Source organism: Lagenorhynchus albirostris, chromosome 4 (assembly GCF_949774975.1).
Source record: "Lagenorhynchus albirostris chromosome 4, mLagAlb1.1, whole genome shotgun sequence".
Taxonomy (NCBI): domain Eukaryota; kingdom Metazoa; phylum Chordata; class Mammalia; order Artiodactyla; family Delphinidae; genus Lagenorhynchus; species Lagenorhynchus albirostris.
In genome coordinates, this window is record NC_083098.1 from 96,949,995 (window position 1) to 96,962,836 (window position 12,842).

The window sequence follows — 12,842 nt, forward strand, 5'->3', positions numbered from 1 at the left end:
GCACACCCAAGTTTAAAACCCATTATTTGGGGGCACCCAGGTCGCTTGTATCTGTAACAGAAACTTGGAGAGGAATATATCATAGCATTTTAATGCTTATACATAGATAATATTTCATGGAGTTTGAGGTGAACTGCACAAATACTGCAAATATCAAAGCTTGAAAATATAACTTGTTAGTTTTCTATTTATTTCTGGTATTTTTAGTTGTCATAGTTATAATCTTTTCTTATACCGTAGCTACTTTTTACCTTATATTGATCAGTCTGCAGGTTTGGCTAAAATTTCATTTTTAAACTAAGTAAATAGAATATGTAGCTCAAACAATAAAACCATTACACAGAGTTTTAAGTTAGACATTTTAAAACTATACTTTATTATATAGATGCAAATTTTTAAAATTTTTATATGCTGTTATTATAATATCAAATAAACATACTATTTAGTTTTTCCTGTTTTTGTTCTTCTTGAATTGAAACTGTAAATAATAATAGCTAATAATATTAAATATTTGCTATATAAACTAATATAAGTCTTGAGTAATTTGATAGTAAACTTATTTAATTAGCAAATTAAACTGACTGTTTGAATGCACATCCCTAAAAAATTACCATCAGGTGTCTGAAGTGAAACTTGATCCTTGATTTTGGGTAGTCTAGTAGATTACTGCCTACTTTGGAGTTTGCCGATTGATCCCTTTATTCTTAGCATCCTTTGCTTGTTATGTAGTAGACGCTCATCAGATGTTTATAGAATGAACTAATGCAGGGCATTTGGGAACACACAGGTCCACTGTTGTACAGTCTTTTCTTGCTTTACACACAATAAGTATCTTTCTATAAAATTAGGCAGAAAGTAAATAACATTTTGATACTGACTTCCATTGTGACTTAGATGTTCTTATAGAGACATTTCTCCATATGGATATAGTTGAAAACTTGTGAAAAGGAGTAAGTTAAAATGGTGATTACCTGTTGTATGTAACAGGCACTGTACTTCTGGGAGTAGGGCTTCCTCCCTAGTGGATACTCCTCTTCCAAAAGTACTTTTTCTTACCCCTAAGGATTTTGGAATTGTTGATATTAGGGGTGTTCTGTCATCTTTTTGGAATCTAAGAATTTCTTTTATGCCATGCTTCTTCTGACCATTGACATTTAGGGTTTGACTTTAAAATTTTCAGCTACTTTTAGGTGATACCAAAGGCCCATGCAGGTGTACGTTTTGCTTAGCAAGAATGAAAATCCACCTTCTTTGAGACTGACCTGCAGCAATATGTAGCTCAGCTGGTGAATGGATCGAGTAGGCTGCCCAGCTCTGCTTTTCATTGTGACTTTGTCCTTTATTAATCATCAGGTAAATATTTTGTGGGGAAATTTTATGTTTTTAGTGTTATGAATTAGACTCCATTTTAGATGTCAAGCGGTAACTCGCTTTGTAACATCCAGAACTTTGTTCTTTTTCTTTATCTAGATAGTGTAGAGTGAAATGAACAGGGACAGGACAAGAATAGGATTATAGCTGCAGGTTATTAGCATGTGTCTGTAGGAGTCCTGCTAGCTAATGTTAGTTATTTCAACCTGAAAACTATTTTAGGCTAAGGGAAAAGTAGGTGGGTAGGAAACTAATATTTTTATGAATGTCTGCTGTATGCCAGGAATTCTGCTAGGTTCATTATATTCATTATAATGAATTCATTATTTTCATTATAATGAATTCATTATTCATTTCATGTACTACTCAGAGCCAGTTTCTGAGGTAGGTATTATCCCCATTTTACAGATGAAATTGAGGCTAGAACAAGTATACTTACCCAAGGAGCACATATAAGTGCCAGAACCCAAGTCTAGGTGATGCTAAAGCCTCTGCACTTTCTGTCTTCCCACTCTTCCCACTGCTTCCAGTCACCCATCCACTGTTGTGGAAGTGTTTACCTGCTGTGTGCTAAGCATTTGAGCCATAAAAGTGATAATCTCCTGACCTCTATTCTTATCTAGTGGAGGTGTGTAAAACCCCAAAGGCTCTAATGTATTCATTGGTTTTATTTAAAATTCTTTGTATAGAATTTATTTAGAACAGAGACTATCTATAGTAGTAATTGTCAGAGTATAAAAATGCTCATTTGAGAACTTTGAGAACGCTATCATTGTAAGAGCATAAAGTTTGCTTTTTAACAACTTCATTCAACAGGAAAGTCTTTTTGTTGAAAAATGTGGATGTCCTCCATAAACCATAATTGCATATATGTAGCATAAATATTGTTTTTTTATTGGATTTGTTGCAGAAGTAAAGGCCTCTTTTGTTTAAATGGACTTGCTTTTGAACTGTGAAAATTTAATCGTGATAGTTTATTGGTTTAGCTCTGGAGAAGCTGAGGCAAAGCTATTTTGCTCCAGCCAGAGCTATTTATATACCATCACTGAGAGCTCCTCTTTATATTATTGGTGTTATTGCCTACTAAAAAAGGAGTGTTAAAAGACAACTTAGGATTTTTTTTTATTCCTTGCCCTTATTCACCACAATGATATTTTTAGTTTATTTCATCTAGCTCTACATCTTCCAAAAAGGCTTTATCTTTTTCACAGTAGAGGAAGACAAGAACTCAGCTTGAAGCCATTCCTTCTCAAGCCTTTTTTTTTTTTTGAAGGGTGAAAGGATCAAAGAGAGTGGAACTCTGGGTGTGAATTGAACCTCTTTGCTCTTAGCCCCTTCCTGATCAACACATCTGCTTCATTGAGGGGAGAAGTGACCAGGAAGTTTAACTGAAGAGGCTTTTAAGAAAAGGGGTGAAAATTGAAGAAATTATTTCTTTGAGTTGCTCTATGCAGAAGGAAAGATCAGTCTTAGACGTTCATTCTTCACATTTGGTTCTGGAGAAGATCATTATAATTCTGCTTAGCTTTACTTTTAGAAGAGTGCTTTGCTGAACAGGGCAGGCAGATAATCATTCATTGTTGCAACTATCTGCTGAACTGGACAAGCTCAGAAGAGGAATGACAGAGGACTGGCTGCTCCTGTGGCTGGAATTTGTTAGCTGAAACTTGGAGAACATAAGACATACAGTTTCAAACAATATCCTATAATAAAGCTAAGTTTGGGAACTTAGAAGATTTGCAGCCCTGAAAGTAGAGTAGTTGAATCTCAACAGAAGTGTCAGATTTCAGGCTTGGATATGGGGCTTCAACAGAAGAGTTTGAAAGCAGTGCTTTAGCCTGTGATGCAAGGAGTATGCCTGGACACTGTGGCCTGGCCACGGTTATAGATAGCAGCATCCCTCATTTAGTACCGTTGTCTTCACTTAAGGACATCTGTGTGTGTGGATACATACCAACAGTCCGTTGTCCATCCAACCTTCCATGTTATCAATGAAATACCAGACTACTTGTTATGTTTCCTTTTTTCTGTATTACTCACCTTATGAGGCATATTGTAATAATATGTGAAGTTCTCTTTTATCTTATCCTGTAATATGAAGCAGTATAAGCATAAGACCTTTTTCTTTAGAATTTAGTGAATGATGCACATCTTTGGGTTATGGGAAGGGATAAGCTAGATGCTGGGCTTCACAACTGCAAATCAATTTGCAAAAGACTATACGAAAGATAATGCTTAATATAATTCAGCTTCTCTTCCATTAACATCTTGAATTATGGTGTAAAGGTTTTATATTTTTTTTCTAGAAATGTAGCTGACGTTAGCATTCAGGTATACAGTTCAGTTTATCTCTAGTGAAGAGTCTTTTAAAATTAAGTTAAATACAGCACAAGAGACATAGAAAATCGATAATATTTCATTTCTTTTAAGTAAGATCTTTCTGTATACATTTGCTTGGGGTGCTTATAAATTTCTCCCTTTACGGAAGTATTTTATAATAGATGTCAGTTATAGATCTAACTGTAGCAAAAAATAGTGCAGGTTCTGGAGTACCTTTGATATATCAGATAAAAACTGCTTAGCTAAGTATTAGTGTAGGAAATAGTGTAGGAAATAGTGGTACAGTCTCTTAAATGATATTTTTAAAATGTAGTGATATCAATGGGAGAGCATTTAGGACCTTAATATGAGAAATACTGTAGGATTCAGTACTTTGAGCTTTAAGATATTGTAAACTGCTTTGCTTATTGGATTACCTATCATAACACTTTATATGGAGTAGAGATACTAAAAATATTTGCAGATGGATGTGAACTTGACTCACTAATATATTCTTTTTTGTTTACTCCCATTTACTAGTGATATGTGATTGAGTTACTATCATGTTTAGTCTGAAGATTTTTATCCTAATGTTAGCTACAGTTGTAGTGGCATTAGCAAGTCATTGATAGAACTGGTTAGAACTAATTTGTTAAATATTGAAATTTAACATTGGGAAAATTTGTTTTTTAATAGCCACGTATGCATTAGTAAATTTAAAAGCACCCTCTAGGGGTGTTACTGAGGAAACATTTTTTTTTTTTTCTTTTTAAGAAATAGCTAAGTACAAATTAAGGACAAATTAACTACTCATCAGATTCCTTTCACACTACAAGTGTAACTGCATTGGTGATTATTGTGGCAGCCATGACTAGATAGAATAATATTCTAAATTGGCCCTCACAATTGAAATAAGTTTTTTTGTTGTTAGGGGGGAAAATGTAGGAGTCTGTAAAAGGCATTTCCTGGTTATCAGATTTGTTTCTGCTTATGAGAGGTTAATGAATTTGAGAGTAAGAATTAGATGCAGATTAAGACTTTGGTGTATAATATAATGAAGAAGAATCAACAGTTAATATCTAAGTTAAAATGTGTGACTCCTTTTTTCTTTTTTAAACAACGCTGAGCATTTATTTTATTTTATTTTATTTTTGGCCTCGCCACATGGCTTGTGGGATCTTAGATCTCCGACCAGATTGAACCCAGGCCTTCAGCAGTGAAAGTGCCAAGTCCTAACCACTGGACTGCCAAGGAATTCCCAACACTGAGCATTTAAATTATGATCTAGTTACTTCATAGTAGATGAAAATATAAATGAAACCTAGGAATTCCACTCTTCATTAACTCTGGTGTGGTACTAAAAGATTATGAATTGTTTGAGTTGCAGGAAAAACTCTTGATTTTTAAATTTCATTTGATTTTCTTATTGTTTCACCTTCTGAAGTGAACATCAATATTAGTTTAAGAAGGAGGGGCCAGGAAATCTTTATATGTCTAAGAAAAGATGCCTACTCTTTTTTCTGTTTCTGCAAGTGGTGATAACATATGCATCCTTAAGGATTTCTATACACTTTTTTTAATGACAAAAGAGAAAGACTTATTACATATAACAGTATGTTTACTTATAGCTTCATTCAGTATGACAGATGTGGGCGTTAACTTTTTGAATATAAAAAGAATCAGTACATTTTAGTGATCTAAGATTTCATCATTCTGGCATGCTGAGAATTGATCTTGTAAAATATCCTAAAAATTTAAGAATGACTATTAAAGTTTTTTTAGTTCAGAATATAAAATATACTGTGTTGACAAGGATAAAAATGTTTGTGGTCTTAAGGAGACTCATTAATAATTCATAAACCTGGTAAGAATTTCCCTCTTTTTAAAACCTTTACCTAACAAAAGCTGGAGTTAGTCATCTACTACGTACTTTAGAAATGAAAAAGCTACTCTGGGTCTCACTGTGGGATCAGACTATCCAACCCTCACCTTAGAGAAAACTGAAGCCGCTTATGTGGCCTTTGAAGTTGAAGTATCATTTCCTCCTGTCTCCACTTGGGTACTCCGTTGGCCCTTGGCTCTTTGGTGCATCATTAGAGTTTTTATGTTTTGACTGTGGCTGGAGGAGGTCAGTGCAAATGGGTTTTGTTCAGCTGCAGACTCACTTGGGCAGATTTTCGTTTCAACACTTTTAAAGTGCTTACTAGGAGAAGAAAATACAATTTTAGGTCAAACAGTTGCCAACTTAATATTTATTTGTAGGTTTATTAAATTCTCACATACACGTGCACATGAGATTTTGTACTTGTAAAATATATGTATTTTTATTTTTTACTATGGGTATACACTATTTTTCAGAGTAGGATCAAGAATACAATTTTTAGTTTTTAGATGCCGTGTTCTTTTAATTGAGTTAAGGGAATTGTTAGTTTTAAGTTTATAATATTTAAAGGAAGTACATTTTTAAACTGCCTCTTCCTAAGTCTGACACATACTAAAAGTCTGGCATGTTTTTCTTGCTGTTAGGAAAGCAGTGGTGAAGAAGATAGAAAGTCCCCGCTTTCAAGGAGTTTTTCCATTCTAATAGGTAGTCATAGGCAATATTTATTTAAGCAAATTAAAGAGAAATTTCAGACTGTGATAAGTATAGTGAAGGAACCAAAATAGGTAATGGTGTTGGAGGGAGATTGGGAGTTGGGGGTGGGCAGAGTCGGAGAGCTACTTTAACAGGGAAGTAATAAAGAAAGGTCTCCTTACATTGTGACAAAAGGGACCACTCTTGGAATCATCTGGGAGAAGAGCTTTCCAAGTCCAGGGGAAACAGGCACAAAGGTTCTGACATGTTCAGGGATTGGAAAGGAGGCTGATGTGGCTAGCATATAGTGAGTGGAGGGAATGACTGTCACTGAGTTGAGTGTGTTGGCTGGGGTGTATCACGTGGATGAAGAGTTTGATTTTTTTAACACTTACAGGAGGAAGTCATTGGGAGGGATATGATCTGACTCATGTTTTTGAGAGACCACTGTGGCCTCTGTCTGGAGGGATGGGAAAGTAGGCAGAGAAGTCATTTAGAATCTATTGCTGTGGTCCAGGGGAGAGGTTAATGGCTGCTTGGACTAGAGTGGTAGCCCTGGAGGTTCTGTGATTTGGTAGCCCTGGAGGATTTGTGATAGATATGTGATAGCCCCAGAGCAGGAAATGTGCTGTTCTTTACCTTTAAATCCTGTGGTTTCTGATAATTCTGGCAGCTTTAAATCTTTCTATATTGTGGCAAAGGAAAAGAATTGCTCCTAGGGCATATGAAGGAGTTAATTTACAGCATAGACTGTACACCAATCAGGGTTGTTTTATTAAATCTAGCAAGTTGCAGTGAGTATTTATTTGATTTTCTTTAAATGTAACATTTTGTTGTTGCAGGAAATGTTTTCATATTTGTCCAACCAACTAAAGAAGCTGTCAGAAGCCTACAATGAAAGAGTGTTGCATACACCTCACAATCCCATATCTTTAGGTAATTTTTTTTCTTAAAAAAAAAATTGTACTTCTGAACCATCCCCAGTGGGAAGCTGGTGTTTCTAGAAAGAGTATGAATTCTTTCTGGTTACAGTGATGTTTCTAATTTCATTACAGTGCTAATTTGTAAATTTTAAAAGTTTAGTCAGCCTTTATAAATGCTGTAATGTATTTCTTTTTTTTTTAACATCTTTATTGGAGTATAATTGCTTTACAGTGGTGTGTTAGTTTCTGCTTTATAGCAAAGTGAATCAGTTATACATATACATATGTTCCCATATCTCTTCCCTCTTGCGTCTCCCTCCCTCCCACCCTCCCTATCCCACCCCTCTAGGTGGTCCAAAAGCACCAAGCTGATCTCCCTGTGATATGCGGCTGCTTCTCACTAGCTATCTACCTTACATTTGGTAGTGTATATATGTCCATGCCTCTCTCTCGCTTTGTCACAGCTCACCCTTCCCCCTCCCCATATCCTCAAGTCCATTCTCTAGTAGGTCTGTGTCTTTATTCCTGTCTTACCCCTAGGTTCTTCATGACGTTTTTTTCCCCTTAAATTCCATATATATGTGTTAGCATACGGTATTTGTCTTTCTCTTTCTGACTTACTTCACTCTGTATGACAGACTCTAGGTCTATCCACCTCATTACAAATAGCTCAATTTCGTTTCTTTTTATGGATGAATAATATTCCATTGTATATATGTGCCACATCTTCTTTATCCATTCATCCGATGATGGACACTTAGGTTGTTTCCATCTCCAGGCTATTGTAAATAGAGCTGCAATGAACATTTTGGTACATGATTCTTTTTGAATTATGGTTTTCTCAGGGTATATGCCCAGTAGTGGGATTGCTGGGTCATATTGTAGTTCTATTTGTAGTTTTTTAAGGAACTTCCATACTGTTCTCCATAGTGGCTGTACCAATTCACATTCCCACCAGCAGTGTGAGAGTGTTCCCTTTTCTCCACACTCTCTCCAGCATTTATTGCTTCTAGATTTTTTGATGATGGCCATTCTGACTGGTGTGAGATGATATTGTAGTTTTGATTTGCACTTCTCTAATGATTAATGATGTTGAGCATTCTTTCATGGGTTTGTTGGCAGTCTGTATATCTTCTTTGGAGAAATGTCTATTTAGGTCTTCTGCCCATTTTTGTATAAGTACCGCACGCTAACCGATTGTGCCATTGGAGCTCCAAGGTCTTCTGCCCATTTTTGGATTGGGTTGTTTGTTTTTTTGTTATTGAGCTGCATGAGCTGCTTGTAAATTTTGGAGATCAATCCTTTGTCAGTTGCATCATTTGCAAATATTTTCTCCCATTCTGAGGGTTGTCTTTTGGTCTTCTTTATGGTTTCCTTTGCTGTGCCAAAGCTTTGAAGTTTCATTAGGTCCCATTTGTTTACTTTTGTTTTTATTTCCATTTCTCTAGGAGGTGGGTCAGAAAGGATCTTGCTGTGATTTATGTCATAGAGTGTTCTGCCTATGTTTTCCTCTAAGAGTTTGATAGTTTCTGGCCTTACATTTAGGTCTTTAATCCATTTTGAGCTTATTTTTGTGTATGGGGTTAGGGAGTGATCTAATCTCATACTTTTACATGTACCTGTCCAGTTTTCCCAGCACCACTTATTGAAGAGGCTGTCCTTTCTCCACTGTACATTCCTGCCTCCTTTATCAAAGATAAGGTGACAATATGCTGTAATGTATTTCTAATATAAAACCTAGGGCTTCCCTGGTTCCGCAGTGGTTGAGAGTCCGCCTGCCGATGCAGGGGACACGGGTTCGTGCCCTGGTCTGGGAAGATCCTACATGTTGCGGAGTGGCTAGGCCCGTGAGCCATGGCCACTGAGCCTGCGCATCTGGAGCCTATGCTCCGCAGCGGGAGAGCCCACAACAGTGAGAGGCCCGCGTACCGCAAATAAATAAAAAATAAATAAATAAAACCTATACGCTGAAAGAATTCAAATCTATGTTAAGTGTTATACTGAATATATGGAAAATAATACTTTTAACTCTTGCTTCTCACCAAAATAACTTGGTCACTGATAAGGACTCTATATAAATATTTAAAAATTTCTACCAGTTAACAAAACACCATAACATTAAAGATATTCTTATAATTTTTAATGCTGTTATTATTTATTTTCTTGAGTATGCCTGTGTTAGAGAAATCTGTATTTATGATCATCTCATTTTGTCATGTAGTACAAGAACTACTAAACAGGATAAAAAGAATGTTGACTTTTATGCATTTAATTAACTTTTAAACTTCATGATTACCCCTTTTAATTTGTGAATATATATAGTATAATATGGTTCATATTTCATGTATATCTGAGGAAAGTAAAGAAATAATAATTTGTAATTGAAGCCTTTTTCAGGAATGGGCTTCCTTGGAAAACCATTTGGCCACTGATAGATAATAAAATCACCCCAATCAGTCCTTTGTTGGTTTATAATCTATGTAGATATTATAGAAGGTGATACGGTATGATTTGAATCCCAGTTCTGCCATGTACTAGCCTCTAACTTCCTTTTCCCTGTCTATAAGTAGAGATAATGATCCCTCACATACAAAGTTGTTAAAAATGGTTGAGATTATATTTATAAAGTATCTAGTATAGTAAGTCATATTATCCGTGTCATTGTTCCATTTATTTAATTGGAAAATTCACTTTTTGGAAGGGTGATATGGAAATTCTCTTCTGATTCTGAGCATGTTTATGTTAACATATTTTTATCTGATATGGAAACAAATCCTTACTATAATTTATTAAATGCATTAAAGTGAAATGGTGCCATGTGACAATGAATAAAAAGTGATATCTCCATGAAATAAGACAGTCACAAAAAGACAAATGCTGTATGATTCCACCGATATGAGGTACTTAGAGTACTCAAAATCATAGACAGAAAGTGTAATGCTGGTTGCCAGGGGGAGGGGAAAATGGGGAGTTATTGTTTAATAGGTATAGAGTGTCAGTTTTATAAGATAAAGTTATGGGGATGGATGGTGATGATCGTTGTGTAACGAGATTGAATGTATTTAATACCACTGAACTGTATACCTAAAAATTGGGTAAGATGGTAAATTTTATGTTACATGTTTATTAGCACAATAAAAAAAGTGATGTCTCTGTGATTGTTTGTTTCTTAAGTGGTTTTGTGCTGGTGAGCCAAGGCTCACTGGAATACTTTTTTCTTTTTCAGCTATGACGCTTAAAACACTAGATAAACACTGTGACAAAGCTGTCACTCGGCTTGGCTCCATGCTTTTTACCAGACAGGTTTCTGGAGCCAGGTAAGTATGTTTAAAAGAGGATTAGATTTATTTCACTTTTCAAAATTAACTCTAATAAAGCACCTTTCTTTAACAATAAGTCCCCCAAGTATGTGCTGAACTGCACCTGAGAATTCATCGTGGAGGAAAAGAATGATGAGGTAGAGGATCTGCAAGGCTGTCACACAGTCAGTCACCTGTGGAACGTGAAATAGTCACAGGAAAGATACGAATCTTGTTTGCTTTAATAGACATATAAAAACAAAGTTCATTACCCCTCTGTACAAATTTTTGTCTTTATTTTCCTTTGTTAGATTATCTTCAGTGGTGTCACATTATGGTGTTAGAAATAAGTTGTCTTCATTACTAAGTTTAAGTGAAAATGTTTTTAAGGAAAAGTCCATTTCCCAAACTGAAAACGCTATGCAATTCTTGTCTAAGTACTGCCTTTGAAAAATCTCCTTTTTGCTTTTATATGTACATAGCTTAAGATGAATTTCATTTTTCATTTTATGTTTGATGAGGTCAGAGAAAAATGACTTGAAAAGTACCTTGCTCTAAGTACTCTTCTTTACGTGCTCCTGCTAAAGAATTTCTCTCTGACTACCAGAGGTTAGAGATTTCACATCAAAGAACAACTTTTTAAAAGGAAAAACATCTTAGATTAATTCACCTCTTACCTTGATGAGCTATATCTATACGCAGCATAGTTTTGACACTTCTAAAATGGTTTTCTTGGCCTTGCTTTTTAGTGTTGCCACTATTTGTCTTTATGTTTAGGTTGATCTTAATTGAGTTCTTAAAAAAACAAAGAGTACTGTTAGAAATCTGCTTATATCAAGTATGACAGTGAAATCAAGCTTTAAAAATGCATGTACCATTGCTGAATTTAATGATTGCTGACCATCAACCCACTGTAAGCAGTTATGTAATTTCTGCTGGATCCTGGCTTTAAAACCCTCCATTGCATAATGTGATCAGATAGATGTAATTCTAGTCTATTGATTACTTGAGGCGATACACGGCAGTTAATCAAAGTGGTTTGATTTACAAACTTAAATATTCCATTAAAGTGTGTATATGTGAAATCAGATTCTGGTATTTGATACAAAAACAGAAATAACTTTCTTTTTACCTTTTTGAAGATGTAAAGGTGTTTTTGATTCCTAGAGCTTGTAGCTCTTTAATAGAAGATAAGTAAATGATAAGCATCAGGTAGTACTTCCTGTGTGAAGTGCACTGTATAATTTTATTTTAAGGCTGCAGTCTGTTTTCATAGGCTACGATTTATGGCTGTTATTAAACTTCTTACTAAGTAGGTGTAAGGCTTAGTAACACAGCTTTCTTTTGTTTATGCGTGATACTCTGTTAACATCACCAGACATACTAAATTGGTAAATCTTTTCCCTTTCAGGGTTGTGCCTCTTGGGTCTGTGCAGACTGTGAGTGGCTACACTTTCAGAGGCTTTATGTCACATACAAATAATTACCCTTGTGCTTACCTCAATGCCGCATCAGCCATCGGTATGAAGACACAGGATGTGGACTTGTTCATAAATAGACTTGACAAGTGTTTAAAGACAGTAAGAAAAGAACAAAATAAAGAGAGTGATGTATCTGGAGTTGACAATTATGATAAAACTGAAGATGTGGTTATAGAAGAAATGGCTTTAAAACCAGATAATATACTTCTTGGCACATGCCAGGATTCTTCCTGATGACATGTGAAGGGTTTCTTTGTGATAATTTTAAAAAAGTGATGAGGCTACAGTATAAGCTAGCAGTTTAAAGACAAGACTTGAGATTTTTGAATTGAGAATTTCATGGAGAATATTTGGTCAAGGAATAGAACATGGTCTGAGCTAGCCATTGACGATTGTTACATTTGTTGTTCTTAGACTGCCTCAATCATTATCCTTAACAGGTTATAATGTACAATTAGCGTTTTTCTAATTGTTAAATATTTGCCAAATAAACATTATGATTCAGATAATTCTTACTAATATAATGATAGTAAAATTACACATTACTCTAATTCTCTTTGAAATGTGTGGACTGCTTTCTTCTGACCATTCTCTGTCATTCACAAATTACTTATGTTTCTGACCACACAGAATTTAGAAAGATCGCTAATGCTACTAATTAGTAGATGTTTGTTGATGTGTGTAAGTCACAGAATGCCTGTAAAATGGACATTTCCCAGGAAAGCAGAGTCAAGGTCAAGGTGTAAGCTTTAATTTTTGCTCAACAGAAATGGATCTCAACTGGCGATGATTGGCTTCTTATATCTAAGTAACAGCTGGAGATATTTTTGGGGTTTTTTTGTTTCGTTTTTTTTTTCGGCCATGCCACACGGCT

General features: G+C 35.3%; 1 protein-coding gene across 1 annotated transcript in view; it reads left to right on the plus strand.

Moving 5' to 3' along the window:
* SEPSECS (Sep (O-phosphoserine) tRNA:Sec (selenocysteine) tRNA synthase) overlaps positions 1 to 12,477 on the plus strand; it is a 35,676-nt gene extending 23,199 nt beyond the window's left edge. Inside the window, exons 9-11 of the mRNA XM_060147336.1 lie at positions 7,108 to 7,201; positions 10,415 to 10,505; positions 11,899 to 12,477. Coding sequence (XP_060003319.1) covers positions 7,108 to 7,201; positions 10,415 to 10,505; positions 11,899 to 12,202 — 489 coding nt within the window. The 3' untranslated portion in view covers positions 12,203 to 12,477. The remainder of the gene's footprint in view (positions 1 to 7,107; positions 7,202 to 10,414; positions 10,506 to 11,898) is intronic.
* Positions 12,478 to 12,842: the final 365 nt, after the last annotated feature.